This window comes from Equus caballus, chromosome 1 (genome assembly GCF_041296265.1).
Source record: "Equus caballus isolate H_3958 breed thoroughbred chromosome 1, TB-T2T, whole genome shotgun sequence".
Classification (NCBI taxonomy): domain Eukaryota; kingdom Metazoa; phylum Chordata; class Mammalia; order Perissodactyla; family Equidae; genus Equus; species Equus caballus.
This window is the reverse complement of record NC_091684.1, coordinates 142,977,215-142,996,740: the sequence shown is the minus strand read 5'-3', so window position 1 is coordinate 142,996,740 and position 19,526 is coordinate 142,977,215. Positions and strand designations below refer to the sequence as shown.

At 43.8% G+C, this 19,526-nt stretch overlaps 2 protein-coding genes and 1 long non-coding RNA gene across 9 annotated transcripts in view; 2 read left to right on the top strand and 1 right to left on the bottom strand.

Annotated features, from left to right (window-relative positions):
- Positions 1-6,804, bottom strand: part of VPS13C (vacuolar protein sorting 13 homolog C) — a 170,788-nt gene extending 163,984 nt beyond the window's left edge. For 4 of the 6 annotated variants that reach the window (XR_011426104.1, XR_011426105.1, XM_023616348.2 and 1 more), the window contains exon 1: positions 6,583-6,803. Coding sequence is in view for 3 of the 6 variants with exons in the window: in XM_023616348.2 (XP_023472116.2) it covers positions 6,583-6,682 (100 nt within the window). In the remaining 3 variants the exon portion in view is untranslated. Of the gene's footprint in view, positions 1-6,582 lie in introns of all 6 variants that reach the window. The other 2 variants (XR_011426108.1, XM_023616352.2) reach the window with 1 other exon arrangement.
- Positions 5,955-11,866, top strand: LOC111767573 (uncharacterized). The gene is made up of 3 exons (XR_011426117.1): positions 5,955-6,112; positions 10,142-10,296; positions 11,751-11,866. It is a non-coding gene; the product is annotated as an uncharacterized lncRNA (long non-coding RNA).
- A 2,140-nt stretch (positions 11,867-14,006) lies between these two features.
- Positions 14,007-17,720, top strand: C2CD4A (C2 calcium dependent domain containing 4A). 2 transcript variants are annotated; one of them, XM_023616385.2, is made up of 3 exons: positions 14,007-14,369; positions 14,506-14,735; positions 14,865-17,720. In XM_023616385.2, exon 3 carries the CDS (start codon positions 14,911-14,913, stop codon positions 16,012-16,014), a length of 1,104 nt encoding a protein of 367 aa, XP_023472153.2. In that variant the 5' UTR covers positions 14,007-14,369; positions 14,506-14,735; positions 14,865-14,910; the 3' UTR covers positions 16,015-17,720. The 2 variants fall into 2 exon arrangements, with proteins under 2 accessions (XP_023472153.2, XP_023472147.2); XM_023616379.2 differs by having other exon boundaries at positions 14,500-14,735.
- The last annotated feature ends 1,806 nt before the right edge of the window (positions 17,721-19,526 follow it).

Here is a 19,526-nt window from a genome sequence, read left to right as displayed (position 1 = left end):
AATTAATTTGCAAGAGTGCTAAGAATAGAACCTACGTCTCCTGACTCCCTGGTCAATGTTCTTAATATAAAACAAAGAGATTAATCCAAAACTGTCATTAAAAACAAAAAACCAACCAACCAACAAAAATGCCATGCCCTAATCCATGAAACTAGCTTTGCATACTGTAAAACAGTGTAAAAAGGAATATGTAATGCTATGTATTTACTTTTTATTTAAGATTTCCTTTATGTATGTATAACACAAACACTCATTATTTATTTGAAAACATATCAAAATATTCAAACACATTCATTTTCCAAAGAAGTGAGCTAAAGTAAATGGCTGAACAGTTTTTTAAAGGAAAAATCAAATTACTTTAATAACTAACGTTTCAGTAAAGAATATTGAAGAAAATATTGTAGTGATTCATTTCACTTGAAACTAGCTATTTAATGCAAATTAACCAAGATAGACTCCTTTTAAAAGGAGTTCACAGTGACTTTGTCTTGGGAGGGGAAAATGGAAGAGGGAAAGGAAACAAGTGATTTACTCTTTCCATTTCCCTGTTGAAATAAGAAGTCCTGGCAAAGAAAGATGGAAAGCTGCCACGTTACCACTGAACTTTCTCTCTTTCAAGTACACATCAGGGATCTCCTAATAGTGCGTAAAGTGGCAGAGCTTCCTAATAGAAAGGTTACCAAAGTATCAACTTACAATAATATTTCTAGAAAAGGGATAAATTTTTAATTTATGATGCTATTTAAATATGTTCAAAGGTGTTTTCAATTTAAATTTGTAAGCATTGCTTTAATTGTAATAACTGAGCCTAAATATATTACAACATTTAAGTTTGTGTGTGTGTGTGTGTGTGAGGAAGATTGGCCCTGAGTTAACGTCTGTGCCAATCTTCCTCTATTTTATGTGGGATGCCACCACAGTGTAGCTTGATGAGCAGTGCTAGGTCCACACCTGGGATCCAAACCTGTGAACCCCGGGCCACCAAAGCACAGCGAACTAAACCACTACACCACTGGGCCAGGCCCTAACACTCAACTTTTTGTTGTTTATTATACATGCGATAGGACAAGTTAACAAGAAATGTGGCCTTCACTACACCAAGAGTTGACTGGGAAGAAAGGACTAAAAAAATTCCTTTACAGGTTTAGAAATACCTAGATACTGCCACGTTTTACGTGTCAAGGTAAAAAGAAGCAGAGTCCCGCTTTTTCCTACATTCTCAAGCTACCTATGGCTACCTGTTAAGATAATGTAATATATCAGATTTGGATTTGCAAATATCACCATGAGGGTGAAACTTCATTTATCTTGTCCTATTTCATGACTATGACTCTTTGCTCACCAATATCAAGAGAAGAACAAAAAGGGAAGGAAACTAATACATTATTTGACTACCATTTCTCACCATGAAAGCAGAGCAAGTGGCAGGACCAGTTATCTCATGAAGGAGCTCACACTGCTCTGGCCTTGTTCGAATCACAGAAATTTAAAGCCAGAATAGACAACTTTGTCTAACCCTCTCATTTATAGATAAGAAACTAGTGGTCACTGGTCAGTGACTTGCCAAAAGCCACACCAACCAGGCAGTATCAGAGATGGAATTAGAACCCAGGTTTCCTCCTTCCTCACGCTTCTCTGCTCCAACAATACCCAGCAGCTGATGGAAAAGTGTTGGGTGGGGTGAAGGACAGTACAGGCATCAGCATGGGCTGAGCGTAGTTTGCAGAGCTACAAACTCTGAGAGCACTCTACCTGGTTCCTACTCCTGGTCACAATAGCCACCCCTTGTATCCAACACATCACAGCCTCTCTGTATATTCTACCTGTCAAACGGGAGTGAGAGCAGCAGAATTCTGAACGAAGGATTTTCCTGTTGACTTGCCACAGTAAATTACCCTGAAAAATCAAACTGACAAAGGTTCTACGTTGCAACAATACTTCTTAAACCAAATTGCACAAGATCTGGCACTTCAACATACCTCTTCAAATATGTTATTCTTAAAACAATTATATCCTGGACACACATCAAATAGCTAAGGGCTGTACAATTTATCTCCCGGTACTAGTCTGTGGGGAAAACAAAAACCTGGATAAACCTTCCTAACTGCATAGGCAGCAACATGCCCACCAGCACTTTTCTGAACCTTTGAAAATCTGACTTACAAACTAGCTGGCAGGTAATATAAGTTTGTAAGTGCAAATTCAAACGCAAATAGGTTTTTAAGAAATTTGTTTGGAAAATAAGAAATGTTTAGATATGTGGTGTTAGCTCTACGCAAAATTATTACACTATAGAATATGAAAACCCTAAAGGCTGAAGTTAAGAAGAAATACACTTAGGAAAATTTTTAAAAAGCAAGCTGTTTTCCATCAATCAGCTAGGTTTGGGCATCATCACTACTACTGTCAGTATTAACAATTTAACAATTATAATTACAAAGGAGTTTCACAAAATTTATCTCACAAACACAGAATGTTCCCCATTTTACAGATAAGGATGAGGCTTACATAATTAAAACGTTTCGCCCATGGGTCTCACAGCTAGTAAATAATTAGGGCCTCATTTTTCTACAACAGTAAGAATTTTTAAAAGATCATCCTGCTTAAAATCACTTTTAAAAATAGATAGGAATTGCTTGGCATGAAAAAATCTTTAAAGGAATAAAAACAGAAAGAAAATGACAGGTGTTTTATTTTGTTTTGCTTCTCCAATTTAAAGGTAATATACACAATATAATTCCTGATTCTAGACATTCAAATAATTTTCCTGGGCCAGCCCCAGTGGCCCAGTGGTTAAGTTCTGCATGCTCCACTTCCGGGCCCAGGTCAGTTCCTGCGTGCAGACCTACGCCATTCGTCTATCAGTGTCCATGCTGTGGCAGCCGCTCACATGGAGAAGGAGGAAGATTGGCAGCAGATGTTAGCTCAGGGCAAGTCTTCCTCAGCAAATAAGAAGAAGAAGAAGAAGAAGAAGAAGAATTTTCCCCATCCTTCTTACTCTACAACTTTTTGTTTATTGTGGATTTCATTGTGAATGCCCATATATGTACAAACGTATGCACGACATCATCTTTTCCAAATTATGTTAAGAAAACATTGTGATTCTTAAAACTACTTCCTGATATCATCCAAACAAAGATTATGCATTTTTACTGACATGATACCTTTCGGTCACTTTTTAAGACATCTGTTTCTCAAGTTATAAATTTCATGAGGCATATATCTACTCTAAGTCCTTTTCTACCTCTTACTACAATTTGTTCAGCACCCAGAGAATCTCCAATAAATGCAGACGACAATCTCAATACTCTCCTCAGACTAGGGTTTCTCAATAGACATTTTGGGCTGGATAATGCTTTGTTGTGGGGAGCTGTCCTGTGCATTGTAGGATGTAGCAGTATTCCTGGGGTCTACCCACTAGATCCCAGTAGCACACCTCTGCCCCTCAGGGTGACAATCAAAAATGTCTCATTGCCAAACATCCTCCTGGGGGCAAAGTCATCCCTGGTTGAAAATCACTGCCTTAGCCTACTCAAATACTCCAGTTAAGAGGAATCGCCTTAGTTTATCATCTGTTTCCAAAGAATAGTAAGACCAGTGTGTGAAATTTTTTACAGGTTAAATTCTTCCCTTCCTCAAGATATGAAAATTTTTTTAATTGCTTTTTGGTGAGGAAGAGTGGCCTTTAGCTAACATCTGTTGCCAACCTTCCTCCTTTTTTTTTTCCTTTCTCCCCAAAGCCCCAGTAATAATTGTATATCGAGTTCATCTATGTGAGATGCCACCATGGCATGGCTTGATGAGCAGTGTATAAGTCTGTGCCCAGGATCTGAACCAGCAAACCCCAGGCCACTGAAGTAGAGTGTGCAAACTTAACCAGTACACCACCAGGCCAGCCCTAAGGTGTGACAATTTAACAAGGAAAAAACTGGAAAAGTCCAACTCTATACACATAAACCTTATTTGCTAAAGTAAATAGTTTCCAAATAAGCTTATATAAAATTTTCAATTCTTTATAAAATTTGTCAACATCATGGATGTCATAAATATCAGCTATTTTATTAAATTAATATTCCCACTTGCTTACCATAAAGAGTTTAAGATAAATTTCTTCAGCATATTTTCAAAGAATAGAAATAGTCCACTCACATATTTTGCCTTTCTATTTTAATGGGGAACTGGTGTTATAAAGAAAACATATTGAGCAATGACTGTAAATGCTCATGACTTGGAGCTTCCCTTATAACCACCACAAAAACAAAAGGCAGCAAAACTTTACAGAAGCAGAGCTATGGGCTGATAAAGCTGAGGGCATCCCCGATGGGACTTCCACCGGATACAGTTGCTAAAAGAAATGAGTTCATTTGTACAGACCTATTATAAAATTGATTTTGGCCACTGGCAGAATGCTTTTTTCTAAAAGAAAAAAAAGTGAGATAAAAGAAAAGAAATTCTCTTTTCCTATATTTTGCTCAAAAAAAAGAGAGAAATAGATGACATAAAACCATAGCATTTTAATTTCAGTTGTGAAAAAGTTCAACATCCTCAGGCAGTGTACATCACAATTTCAAAGTAAAACCACTTACAATTAGAATCACAAAATATCGACACTGAAGGACCCTTAGATGTTACCCATTCCAAACCCTAATTTTAAAGAAAAAGAAACAGGAAAATTTGGTAGGGAAGGAATCGTCGACTGTATCCGTAAACTTTATTTCTTTTTTTTTTTTTTTTAAAAGTCTGAGTTAAAGAGGGCACAATGTTATAACTTGGGTAAGTCATTTTGAGTAGTGATTACATAGGAATATTATATTATTTGGTATGATTTTTTCTACTAAAGTTTAAATTAAGATGAAGAAACTAAGGCCTGGTAAGGTAAATGCTAGTCCATCACAACAAGCTAGAACAGCAGGTTTCCTAAATGCTAGCCCAGTACCTTTTCAGATTTTAAATAATGTTTACAAACTAGAAGGAATAATTTGTATTATGAGACAGCATTCTGAAGAAACACTCGATCCCTCCAGAAGGCACTGGACATCTAATTCCTTAAATGCCTCCTTCTTTACTTCTCTTTCTCTCACATTATACTTACTGTCCGGGGAAGACATGTAAACAAAGTGTATATTGTTCAGCAAACAAAAATGAACCAATCAAATGATCAGTAACCTATTAAAAGCAGGCTCCTCCACAATTTAGGGCAGCACTCATGGTTGTATAACAACATCACCCAATATAAAAATATGATTCACATATGTAACTATGAATTTTAGGAACCAGGTTTAAAAAAAAAAGCTAAAAGGGGGAATGAATTTTAATAATACGTCGTATATATTTAATCTATGTATTTATATACGATATATTTAACAATGCATATTATTACATACAATATATTACATATTTAATAATGTATTTAACCCAATATAATCAAATTATTCCAACACGTAATCAACATAAAAAAACAGATATTATACACTTTCTCCTATTGAGTATTTTCAAAACTGGGTGGGTATTTTATACTTACAGCACGTCTCAATTCACACTAATCACAATTCAACTGCTCAACAGCCACAGTGCTGAGCGTCGACCCTATCAGACAGCGCACATCTCTAACTATTTGTTGACTGAATTAAAACGAGTTCCACGCATTTAAGTAGTTCTTTGGATTTCCCTCCAAAACTGACAAAATTCCCAAAAGCCTTTTGTAGAGTGAGAAAGCATCCCCAATGTCCCCCAAGGTTAAGATGTAATTAGTGCAATTAACTCGGCTTTTTGAAAAGTGTGCAAGCCTACTACTTACTGTCTACTTCTTTACACTTAACCTCTAGGATAGAAACGTTGGGGTAAACTCGCGGGCACGCCCCTAACTGATGATGCCAGTCGTGGCCTCAATTTCTTTTTATTGCTCCAACAAAAAAACTGAAAGTCCTCTTCTTATTGAGGGAGAAGTAAACATTAAGGGAAGAAACCACTTTCTCAGAAGTTGAAAGTACTAAGAGGAAGATGCCCTACTGACATGCCTTTCGTGACGCTCTTCCCCTGCTGATCCCTTCCCAACCCTGCCATCCCAAAGAGGAGGAAGCCAGTTCCTGCTGGCTAGAAAATGCCGGAGAAGGTAACTGCGAAACGCGATCTCCTTGTTCTTTTTCCTTGATACCACTTTATTTGGGCGCGTGTGACTACACAGCCATCCGCATTCCACGCGGGGCGGGAGCAGAAAGGGTTTCTTCACGCTGTGGAGCCAAAGGGGGCAGGCGGAGGGCAGCTAGAGGATCCCCAAGGTGGGCAGAGCGGGACAGGGCAGAGGCTTCGGCCTCAGGGACGCGAAAGGTGGGAAGTCGGACAGCGCGAGCGCGACTCTGCCGCATCTCCCCACCCGGGCCCCCGCGGCGGCGCAGGCGGGCACAGGCCTCCCGGGGCCCCGCACCTGCCGCCCGGGGACGGGGCCCCGCCGAGCGCCCTCCCCGGAGGCGGAGTCTCGGGCGGCGCAGGGAGCAAGGCCCGGGCTGGAGCCCCGGCGGGAGGAGCCTGCGGCGTGGACCCCTCAGCAGCGCCCGCAGCCCCCGGCCGCGCCCCCTCGCTTACCGCCCCAGATCCCCAGCTTCAGCTGCGATTTGTTCAGGTTCTCCACATAGTCGCCCAGGAAGCGGTTCAGCAGGTCCGCGACCACCGACTCCAGCACCATGGTGGGGCTGAGGCGGCGGCCGAGGGTGGAGCCGGAACCGCCGGGCGCAGCTGAGGGCGGAGACCTGCGCCCCGCATGACAGCCCCTCGGGCGCCGACCCGCCCCCGCGCCGCGCCGCGCGTGACCCGGCCGTGCGCAGGCGCGCCGCCGCCGCCGCCGCCGCCGCCAGAGGCCGGGAGGACTGGGCCCCGGACGTCTAGGATGCTGCAGCCGCCGTCATCTGCGGGCGGGCAGACGAGCGGCGGGGAAGCCGGGTTTGGGCATACGTGGGCAGTGGGTCCGAGGAGAAGGGAAGAAAAGGAGAGGGCAGGAGTTAGCACGGAGACATCTGTGTGGCCGCTAGGCTTCCCCGCCCCGTGTTGACCTCGGTGTGCAGAGCTCAACCGTCCCAGGTGAAAGCAGCTCCCGCGTCTGGCCCCAAGCGACCCGCCGGGCGCCCGGCGCTGCCCAGGCCTCGAGCCCACCCCGAGCGCTTCCTAAGCAGCCAGCCCTTCGCCTGTGGGTGAGGCGGGGAAAAGGAGACACTGCCCCCTTGTCCTGCTACAGATCAACTCGGCCTGGGGCAAGGTCTCCGCTTCGTCTTGCTTCGTGAAAACACACTTTAATGATCTAAGAGTGGGAGGAGAGAGAACAGAACTGCAACTTAAGATGGCAGATAAGATGGGAACTGAATTTGCGTTTTCCTCTCAACTCATTCTTTCTCGCCCTTCTGGGCTTGATTCGTTCTTAATTCCAAAGCTACTTTTTAGTTTTCTATCCTGTTAGGGAAATAAACGTAGTACTTTTTTTCCTTTAAGTATGGATTAGCTGTTATCTTTTTATCACTTTCTTCCATGCCATCATTGAACTGTTTCTGGTGTGGCGAGACGTTGCAAACAGGACTTTTCTAAAACAAAGACTTTGTACCTTAGTAGAATTTAACCACCCATTGCCAAACCAATTTGCTTTAGAGAACTGGACTTTTTTTCCAAAATACATTTCAAGAAGCTGTTGAGATGCAGAAACAAATAAACCTGAGAAATGCTAAGCTTATTTGTAATCACAAGCATTGATTAAATGCTTTGTTACTGGGAACGTCTGGAAAACTATGTGTAAGTTGCTCTTAAACAACTGCTATAGACTGAATTTGCTGCCCCCTCCCCAGGCCCCCAGCCCCAGTTCATATGTTGAAATCATTAACTAACTACCAATGTGATGGTATTAGGAGGTGGGGCCTTTGGGAGGTAATTAGGTCTTGAGGACAGAGCCTTCATGAGTGGGGATTAGTGCTCTTAAAAAAGAGATGCCAGAAATCTCCCTTGCCCCTTCTCATATGAGGACATAGCAAAGGCAACACCCATCTATGAACCAGGAAGTGGGCTCTCACCACACGCTGAATCTGCTTGATCTCGGATTTCCCAGCTTCCAGAACTGTGAGAAATAAATTTGTGTTGTTTTTAAACCACCTAGTCTACGATATTTTGTTATAGCAGCCTGAAAGGACTAAGACAACAGCTTAGCCTTGCAGAGGATCAAAAAGAAAAATCACTTCTTAAATTCAAAGTCCATTGGAGAAGGAAAAAATAGTCAAAACATCTTCAATTGGTGTTATGTAAAATGGATGTAAAACAAAGACAGAAGCAATGCTAACGAGTACTATCAATATCCGCCTCCATTCTCCACTCCTGCACACAGAAAATAAATCTTTAACTGCTTTTCCTGGTTCAGTCACTCTGACAGAATACCTACAAGGCATTAAGACTTCTTTCTTTCGCTATCCGCAACCAATTAACAGCCAACCCTGTCTGTTCTACTTTTGCTGTAGTCTCTAAGTTCTTAGGTCTCACCTAGACCATTGCAGTTCTGCCAGCTGGTCTCCTGGCCGCTCATTTTTCCCTTCTCCATCCATCTGCACACTGCCACCAGAGCCAGTTTCCCAAAGCACAGGTGAACTCCAGTTACTGTTAACAAAAATTCAACTGATTAAAGATCAAATTGTCCTTATTAAATGATTCATGAATTGGGCAGCATCCCATCTAGCAAATAGAAAGGAGCTCCCTCAAGCTGCAGAAAAGGAAAAAAATTTTAAGGCAGAGAAGAAGCAGGAAAAAAAGGAAATTATTAGCCAAGAATGCTTTGTTTCAGGCAAGGTCACCCACCCAAGGAAAATGGAAGGGGTCTGTCAGTGCACTACCTCCTTATGCTGACCAGGAAATTCCAGGTTGGCTGGTTAAAGGTCACATTCCTGGGAAGGTTGCGACGGCAGTTAGGTTAGGTATTAAGTTTTGGTGGAGCTTAGCACAAGTGACTCCATTTTGGGCCTACTGTCTCCTTTTTAACTTAGTCACCTGCTCAGAAACATCCAGTAACTTTCCAGTGTTCACAAAGCCCTCCTTGGTCTGCCCCAAGGTTTTCCTAGAGCACCCCCCCTCCTCCAACGGTCCCTCTCCCTTTGTATACTCACACCAACTACGCACTGAGGAGGATGCCAAAAATGGCATGTTCTGTTTGGGATAAGGCATGCACCATAAAAAAGTTAAGAGACAATTCAAGGCTGAATGAATAACAGTGCGAGACCATATGAAAGATGCTATAGGCAGAAGATTGTGTTCAAGCAAACTGAACAGAAGGTGTAAATTGGTGGGACAAGTGGACAATACTAACCCTGTGTAATAATGATTCCTTGCACTTTCACGGTGCTTTACACTTTAGAAAGAAAGTGTAAAAGAAAGAAAGCACATATGTATGCTTTTACATGCATTATCCTATTTTATTAATAGCTCTTGTGTTATTCCTCGTGAGCTATCATGCCATTATTATGCCAAGATGTTCATTTTCATATCATCCTCACAAAAGATCTGTGAGATAAGTAATGCACGTAATAGTGTTTCCATTTTAAGAGAAAATTAAGGTCAGGAATAGGAAGTGATTTCCCCAGAATTACACAGAAGGTATTAATTTCCTTCAGCTTCCTGAGCACTGCCATCTTTTCTCTTTCAGTAATGAGAAATGAAGGAGAAAGCTAGAGAATAGCATGACAACATGGACTGTCAGGAAAGTTAGGAGGGTTAACTGGGAGAAAGCTCTGGAGTGGATTGCAGAATGCTAGAGCCAGAGGCAAACACAGATCACCTGGTTAATCCAACCCCCCCTCCTCATCTGACAGATGGAGACACTGAGTATGAAAGAGAATGAAGTGACTTGCCAAGGTCCCACAACAAGTTAGTGACTGTCGGATAAAACCTGAGAGTACTGACTCCCCGGTCTGAGTTCCTTCTGTTACTCCATACTCTAGTTGTGTTGAATGAGATGCACAAGGCAGAACACCAGTATTTTCTTGGGCTATAAACTCTCTTCTTTCTTTTCTTGACACTCAACCTCCTATATATTATATGTCTGCTTTACATTGCTCAGTTTCCTTCTACTCCAAGAGCACCTCTGACCTCAATGGTGTGTGATATATTTATGCTTACTTCACAGAATTATTTTCCAGCTCCATCACTGAATGTTCCCGTGGCTATAGCTGTGAGCTCAGAACGGCCGCATCTTCCTCTAGGTAGATTTGTGTGTTCCAGGCACAGGGCCTCATCCTGTTAGACCATCCTCCCAAGTACTGCATGGCTCATGCTCCTGAGGCAAGTAAAACATAAGGCTTAATGTGGTCACAGGGGACCAGCCACGCAAGGGAAGGTCTCTGCTGTTTTCAAGACATTTTATACAGGAATTGTCTAATCTCTGCTTCTAAAGTATTATTGAAGAAGGTGAATTGTTAATGAAAACAAAGCAAACCTGCTTTGCTTTGCCAAGAAGAAAACGTTTTTAAAGGAGTTCATGTGTGGCTCAGCTAATCCCTAGCCAAGCAAACCTGTATAATACTACTAACAGCTAACTGTTAGCCAGCACTTACTATGTGCCAGGCATTTCATGCATTTTTAACCCTCACACAATCTTGTGGAATAGGTGTTATTACCCCCATTTTACAACTTGGCTCAGAGAGGTTAATTCACTTGCCCACAGTACCACAGCTAAAAACTTGCACAGCAGATTTGGAGCTAGGACAGGTTCCCTCCAAAGTCTCTGTTTCTTCACTCCTAAATCATTTCTCATGCCCTGGTGCTCTTTCCCTTTCTCCCACCACAACATGGCTTTGCTTAACAACTGCTCAGATTGTGAGCCTCACCATTTTAACTGAGGCCTCTCTGGGCTCTCACTTGCAGAGCCAAGATCGTCTTGTCTCCTGAGAAAAGCCGAGTCAAAACACATGCACTTGAACCTTGAGTATATAATTTGGTAATCATTCTCCCATAGATTTAGCACTGGCCCAAGAATTTTGGCCACGAGTGGAGAGGATATAAAAAGACAAAGAAATAGCTGGTCAAGGGCATGGTAAACCCAGGGACCCACCAACTGTGCCCCCTAGACTAAATATATAAACTGTAGTCAATAGTCACTTCTCACTCCTGTTACCAGACCAGGCTCCTTTTGCCCACCACGTTTATGCCAATCACTGAGACAACAAACAGAGAAAGGGTTTAATTCACAAGGCAGCCAAGCGAGGAGATGGGAGAACAAATCTCAAATCTACCTCTCCGAAAAATGGGAGTTAGGAATATTTATGGGATAAAGGGATGGGGTGGTCTGAAGTGTGGGGATAGATGATTGGAGGTAAGAAAAGTGAGGAATTGATGATCTTACACAAGCGTAGTCAAGTTTCATGGCTCTTCACAGGACTCATGTTCACATAATGGCGGCATTACCGTGATCTGAGGGTAGAGTTTTGGGCTTCTTAACATCAAAGGGTCACTTATTGGTCATCTGAGAAGGCCCAGTTGATGAGTTGGTGGTCTTAACCAGCCTGAACTGGACAAGAAGTCGACTCTCAGTTCCTGAAAAAACTCAAGCCCTCATTACCATGGTGACCCACGCATCAGAGATGTTATCCGTAGGTGGGTTTCAGTAATGCATTATCTAACCGCTTTTGCAAATAGACAACTGAGTATAGTTAAAGCAGGTTGGTCCCCTGTTTCACTTCTGCCTCAGCCAGATGGAATTCAAATATTTCATCAGCATTTCATTTCTCTTCTGACAGATGCACATAACTGATGGGATCTTGTACAGCCTGGAAACAACTGCCTAGCCTGGTCGATGGAACCCAAGAAGCATTCTGTAAATATTGCTTTCAATGAATAAATGAACTAATGAACATTTGCTCTCTTCTGTAATAACAATAAATATAATATCTGACATTGTATATGTCAGGCTCTATGCAAAACTCTTCATATGCATTATCTTATTATGTGCTATCCTATAGGTAGATACTGTTATTATCAGAAGGAGCGAGGGAGCTCTCCTGGGTCTCTTTTATGAGGTCACCAATCCCATTACTTCCCAAAGGCCCCACCTCCTAATTTTATGTTTGATACTGTGGCTTAGAAAGGTTAAGTAACTTGCTCAAGGTCACATAGTGAGCAGCCATTCTGGAATCAAAACCAGATCTGATTTCAGACCCAATTTTCTTAACCATTACACTCTACAATTTCCCTTCTATCTTAATTAATAATAATAATAATCACTGCTTCAGTGTATTTAGCAATTATCATGATCCAGGCACAGTCCTAAATATTTTACATTTTTAGAGTTATTTAATCCCCCAAGCAATTCCTTTATGCCTGTTAGTATGTATTATTTCCTCCATTTCCCTGTGTGAACTTGGTAAGTTACTAGGAATAATCATAATTTGCAGGGTTTATGTGATAATTCTAGAAACTATATGTAAATCATCAAGCACAGTGCCTATGTAGGTATATCCTGGAAATGAAATGCATACACCCCATCCTAAAATCACCTTTGCATGAATTCAGTTTAATTTATTGAACATTATTTGGAGAAACAATTAATTTACAAGGCAGTATCTTAGGCAGAAACAGCATACACCCAAACGCTGAACAAAATGCCTGTTTTGTTTTGGGGGCCAAAAAATGCTCAAAGACAGGCTGTCTTTGCCAAGAGTTTAACACAGGTTCACTGTGGGATTAATAATAGTTTCACAAGCCAATAGGATACAGGATAATGTCTTTTAATAAGCCAATAAAGAAACAGCATAACATCCTCCAAACCAATGCTAGATTAATCACATTATTGTTCCAGGCAAGGGATGATAAAAAGAATAAAGCCCAAATTTAGTTCAAGGTGTACCTTTTTATATGAGTATGCACTTGGGAGAGGCGGCTCGGCAGCCAGCGCAAAAGTGAAAAGAGCCCTGTTGCTAGGGAGCGACAGCACTGGCGTTGACCAGCAGGATAGGCTGCTCCTAAAGTTATCACTCCAAGGGCCATCAGATGGCCCTTCTCGTCCTGAGACTGCTGCACCGTTTAACACCACTGCCAACCAAAGGGTTGCTCTGGCCAAAACAGGAGCGAGTGTCTCAAGATCTTCGGATTTAGATCAGTAGAGTCTCCTTGCCCAGACACAACCCTCTCGAATAATTCTCACAAACTCTCAGTATTTATAGTCTAAATGTCCCCTTGCCGTACATAGTTGCTTCTCCACACATTCTCACTTGATAAGCCCCTAGCAGGGCCCCTCAGCAGCTCAGCTACTGAGGTCTTTATCTACAACAACACGTGAGATGACATCCTGACACAATTTACTTCATTCTTATATCAAAACAACAGCTTTTTTTGGTCTTGGTCATAAACAAGTGAATTAAAACAAGTGAAGGCATAAACAAGTGGATTTGAGATCACATTAAACCAGTGCACAACAATGCCTCAGACCCTTTCAACCTGAGCTAGCTGGAGGCAGCTCTATTACAGGGAACGTAGGTCAATTTTCAAAAGGACGGAACAGAGTCTCTCCCAGGCATAGCCTAGGAAGGCAGGGGTGCTCAGGGTGCCTCCAAAGGGTGGTTCCAGCAGCCCAGTTATACGCAGGAGTATATTTTCCCAATCAAAAATCAGCACACGTGGCTTCAGAAGTGGGTTGATTTTTTTTTAACTGAGGTATAAGATACATACAATCTTACAGGTAATCTTAAGTGTATGCTAAATGATTGTTTAACATATGGATACACCCCTGTAACCCCACCCAGATCAAGATACGGAATATTTCCAGCACCCCATAAGGTTCCCCATACCCAGAGTGGTTTATAATCAACAACGAAAAAACATTTAAAATTGGAACTGAAAACCAGAAAGCAGGTAAGGAACCTCAAACGCTGGGCAACCGAAAGCCTGGATCTGGGGGAGGGTATAGGTAAGAATAAGACAAACCGGACTTTTATCTTCCTTTAATGGTGGGTACAGAGTGTTTCTGTGCATTCCAGTTCATTATGTCGGTGGATCCCCACAATGCCTGCGATATAGTCAAGACAACCATCTTTTACACCGTGAGAAAACAGAAACTGGTTTAGGCTAACATCCCCACTCAAAGCAGGAAAGAGAGAGAAGGGGATCTCTTGGATGTGCGCAGCAGATCCAGCCACGTGGCAGAAGGAAAGGCCTGGCGTCAGGTTACCAAGCAGCGCAGCTCACGCCCGCCCACTGGCCGGCATCCCAGGCTCCAGGTATAAAGGCTCCCGCTGGTTGTCCTTGAACACTGGTACTGAACCCCGCCGCGCGCCCTTTGAACTTCCCAGAGGCTGCGCTCCTCTCCAGGCCGGTACCCCACGTTGAATGGTGCAGAGACCCATCTGGCCACCGGACCCCAGGTACCTTAGGAGGGACCCATAGCTTTGCTTAACTCCCCCTGGGGCTCTCTGAGGCGCTTTGCGCCTAAAGGGGAGAGCAAGCCCTGTGTCCTGGAAGGGGATAACAATTATTATTTTAATTCTCTCTGAGGACTAGCGTGCAAGAACCAAGGATTCAGGAAACGATTGCCCAAGCAAAGCGCCTCGTGGCATGGAGGATTGTGCGACCAAAGTTAGCGACCAACATTTTGAATCACCGCCTTAGACCAGGGAAGGGGGATCGAAGGTAAAGCAATAAGCCCCGAGGTATACGTAACTACGGAACAGAGACAGGACGAGAGAAGAACAATTGTTTTTCAATCACTGAAACATAATTTGCAATAGCAGGTAAGGGGCAGTCTGCCTTGGCCCCGGGGGAGGCAGGAGGAGGCACCCCAAAAATAGAAAAAAAGAGTTAGGAATTGCTGCGCCCTGCAGGGCTTCCTCTGACAATCGGTGTGCGCTCGTGCGTTACAGGCTGACCAGCTCCAGCAGAGGGTCGCCCGGATCCGGCACTTGCCGCATGATGTGGTGCCTGGAGCGGCTCTGTTGGGGTCCCGAGCGCCTCCTGCGGGGCGGGCATGGGTTTCTCCAGGGTCGGGCCCGCCGAGGCAGGACTGTCACACCCGCCGCGTGCGCAAACGTGCTCACTCCGGACCGCATCCCCGAGTTCTGCATCCCCCCGCGACTCGCGCCCTGCCCGGCCCTGGCTGCACTCCGGGACTCCTGGGGTCAAGAAGAAGGGACAGACGACAGCGCCGGGCGCACGGACTGGGACCCGCGCTCGCAGGCAGCGCTCTCGCTGCCGCACCTACCCCGCGCGCGCACCGCTTACGGCTTCTGCGCGCTGCTCGAGAGCCCGCACACCCGCCGCAAGGAGTCGCTCTTCCTCGGGGCGCCCCGCGCCGCCGCGCTTCGCCCCCGTGCCCGCACCCTCGGCGGCGGCGACACCCACCTCGTCCCCCGGGCCGGAGCCCCCGCCACCACCCCCGCGGCCCCCGGCGGCCCCCGCCCGCCCCGGGACGCGCTCGCCCCGCGGCCCCGCGGCCGCTGTCTCCTGCGCGCCCCCGAAGGGCTGCTGAGACGCGCGCTGCGGGCCCGGAGGAGGGGCGGCCTGGCCCGCGCCCGCTCCGTGTCCAGCGGGGACGGCGACGAGGACGAGGAGCGCGCCGCCGGCTCCACGCCCCCCGCCCGGGCCGCGTCCGCCGCGCCGCCGCCCCCCATCCCGCGGCCCGACCGCCTGGAGGCCGAGGGCACCGTGGCTCTGGGCCGCGCCGGCGGCGCCCTGCGCCTGGCCGCCCAGTACAGCCCGGCCAGCGGGCGCCTCCGCGTCCGGCTGCTCCGCGCCGAGGGCCTGGCCGCGGGGGCCGCCGAGCCCCGCGCCGTCGGCTGCCGCGTCAGCTTCATCCTGCAGCCGCCCGGCCCGACCCGGCCGCAGCGCGGCGCCGTGGTGCGGCGGAGCCGCCGGGCCGCCTTCGAGCAGGACTTGTGCCTGGACGGGCTCTCGGAGGACGAGGTGCGCCGCCTGGCCGTGCGCGTCAAGGCCGAGCGCAAGGGCCGCGGCCTGGAGCGGGGCCGCCGGCTGGGCCAAGGCGAGCTGCTGCTGGGCCCCCTGCTGCTCCTCTGAGGGCGCGGGCGGCCCGGGCCTGCCCTCGGGCGCTGTCTGCCCGCCGGCTCGCGGACACGGGGACACGGACAGCCGCCTTGTACAAAATAAACATGTATTTACCCTTTTAGTCAGACTTTTCAGTCCAGTATTGGCAGAGCTGATACTGAATTAATCATCACAGTAAAGGATGTAATATTTTCTGTAGATACCTTTCAAAAGTCTTTTCAGCAAATGGTATGGGGTTCTGCAGTAGTGTTTCCCAAGGTAGACAGCCAACTGCATTTCATTTGTTCCCCACAGTCCTATTGGGAGATGAGTCACACGACGGTTAAAACTAGAGGGTGTCTTGGCCGTCTATTTGCTCCAATTTCCTCATTTTGAAGTTTGCTCATTGCACCACATCCATTAAGACCATCTTCGAAAATTTATTACTTATGGAGCGTTGGGTAAGACCCCAGACAAGAAAATGAGGCCAAGAGAGTCACCATTGACTTGTCCAAGGTCAACTGTGAATATTAGGAGGAATCCAATCTGATATTCTTGGCTACATTTTGCTGGAGAAGCATTGGAGAAATGGAAAAACATTTTAATGTTCTAAGGTTAAATAATAATTATAATAGTTTCATAAGTATTAACTTGTAATTCTTAGAACTACCCTTAAAAAGTGGGCATGGCGATTTCATTTTGCAGATGAGGATCTTGAGGCACAGAATAAAGAGCAGAGTCAGGATTTGCACCTAGGCAATCAGATTTTACTCGTTACTCTATGGAAGTAAGACAGTGTCTGAAGGGCTCATCTCACTACTGTTGTGAGACTGCAACTTATGTTCCAAATTGTTGACTCTGAGGTTGGGGTCTCCTCACAGTCCTTACCCTCTAGTGGAAAAGCTAATTGGTTGAAATGAGTAATTTATTATCTCATGCTAATGACTTCAGGCATTGAGATGAGCTGAGCCTAAGACTGTCTGAGGAGGAAGCTAACTGGCCTCAGAGTCGTAGAAAAAGGGGTGTCAGCCTTACTGGCACAAGGTGAGCTAATGTGCCAGGGCAGGGAGTCACGAGCATACCTGTAACATTGTTCTACCTCTGGCTTCTGACAATAATAATAGGTTTACTATGCTTTAAAGAGTAATTTCCTTCATCCCTCACGTTCACTGCCTACCAGGCATGTTTCTTCCTTTCTTATGCATACAGGAGGAAAACATGTCCTAAGTGAGGGTTGAAAATATTTAGCTATGTGGTATAGTGTTAAATAGGACTACATTATCAGTCTGGATTCAGCAATGGTTTCTGCTTTCACTAAACTGTTGACAGTTTTATCCATTGGTGCTCACGAAAAATGCTATTTAGGAAAGAGTTTCAGTTTTAGTCACAGCTCAGGCGAAAACTGACAACGGGTTATTGTAGTGAGTATTTACAATGGCAGTCACTGAACAAATGTGAAGAATAACTGTGAATTCATTGTTTTTTGTCAAAATCCACCACATCTGGAAGCTGGAATGGTTGACCAAATGAATGACGATATAAAAGCAGTTCAGATTTGTAACATGCTCTTCTGTCTACTCTAAGGCACCATTTCCCTGGCCTGTAAGCCAACAATTATTTCTTTTAATGTATAACCTTCTTAATGACTTTAGAATTTTGGTAAAGTAACTAATACTGAGTTCACATATGTAGTACTTTAAAAGGAAAATAAACGGAGAGTGAAAACAGCTCGTATACAACATCATGTGGAATTTTCTTTTTCTTCCTTTTTTAAAAATAAAAACAGATTGCTTTGATGATTTAAATAGCAAAATCTTATTCCAGAAAACATTGCAATCATTATTGTCACTAGATTATATACAAATAATAGGTTGGGGGCAGAAGTGTCATTTTGTTAAGAAGGTAAATCAACATATTTCAGGGACCTAAATTTTCCATGAAATAATGGTGGGCATTTTCAAGCAGAATATCCACTAATATCGTTATGGTTGATCAAACCGAAGAGCCTAATCAACAAGATTTTTGAATGACTGAAATATAATCATAAATCATAAAACCATGGAATTTTAGAGTTTAAATAACTTTAATAATCATTTTGTGCAAATTCGTGTATCATATGAGAGGAACAGAAGGCAAATTGTAGATTGCCCCAAATCATATAATTAGTAAAGGCGCTAAGACTAGAATCAATTCTATTCTCATTTTGCTCTTCAACCTAATGAGTCGTTGGACTCCTACTTCCAAGAAAAGAGAAACATTTGTACATAAAGTATAAAGTATTTTACATCACTGAACTAATTTGAACTTTTTACATTTAAGACATGTTTGCAACAAGTTTTTTTATAACCGGCGTTTCTGGAGGCAAATTTAAATTTGGTTTGCACATTGCTGCCCCCTAGTGGACCGCTAGTGTGTTTTGTCAGTGGATCTACTTACTGTTAGACCAACTAAAGGCAGACCAATCTAATGTCAGAACCCAGTGACCTTGAAGATGTGTGCTAGTGAAGATTCGCATTGCACAGTAACTAAATACAGCTATCTGAGTGTAGAAGGTGCCAAAAAATATTTTAGATTAAAAAAGAAAAGAAAATTTTTTCCCAGTAATAATGAAGCTGGGGATATGTGGCAAATGGCATGCTGGTTGCAGAAAATTGCTTTAAGAGTTCTTATGTTTCCCATCGGGCTTTGGGTATGCACATCTTTTCCCCCAAATGATATGGCGCAATCTTGCCTCTTTGTGGTTTAAATATACGAACATATTCAAAGAAAAACCCTATACAACAGATCAGCAATATGCCAGTTTAAAAAGCGTTAAGTACGAATTTAAGAATTAAACCAACAGCTTTGTCACTTGGTTTTACAAAGATAATGCATTCTATTCCTAAAATACTAGCTTTAATATGGCTCAAACATGCCCAGAAGATTATTTCTTTAGAATACAATTTTCTTTTACAGACACTTCAACAATTCACAAACGTTTTCCCCATATCCATTCCCAGGACTTAGGTCAGAATACTATTTTTTGTAAAGATGTTTAAGAGACAGAGCAAAAGGTGGATACCATGTAATCTCTATGATATTAAAACAAGAATATGTGGTATATGGTATAATATATGGTAAAAGTACACAAGCTTTCAGCTATAAGATGAATAAGTCTGAGGATCTAATGTCTAACATGGTGCCTGTAGTTGATAACACTATATTGTATAATTGATATTTGCTAAGCAAATAGAACTTAAATGTTCTCACCAAAAAAGGAAGAAGAAAAATATATGAGGTGATGGATGCGTTAGTTAACTAGATGGGAGGGAAAGCAATAAAAATATATAAGTGGATAAAAAGGCATTCAAAAGGCTCATTTAGAACATCTATCATGGGGCAAACACTGTTCAAGATTCTAGATTTACAGCTGTAAGTAAGACAAAAAAGGTTCTTACTCAATGGAATTAAGCATTCAAAGGTGGGAGAAGAAATAGGCAATAAACAAATAATTTCAGCAGTGTTTCAGAAAATAAAACACAATAATGAGAAAGAGTGTGACTAGG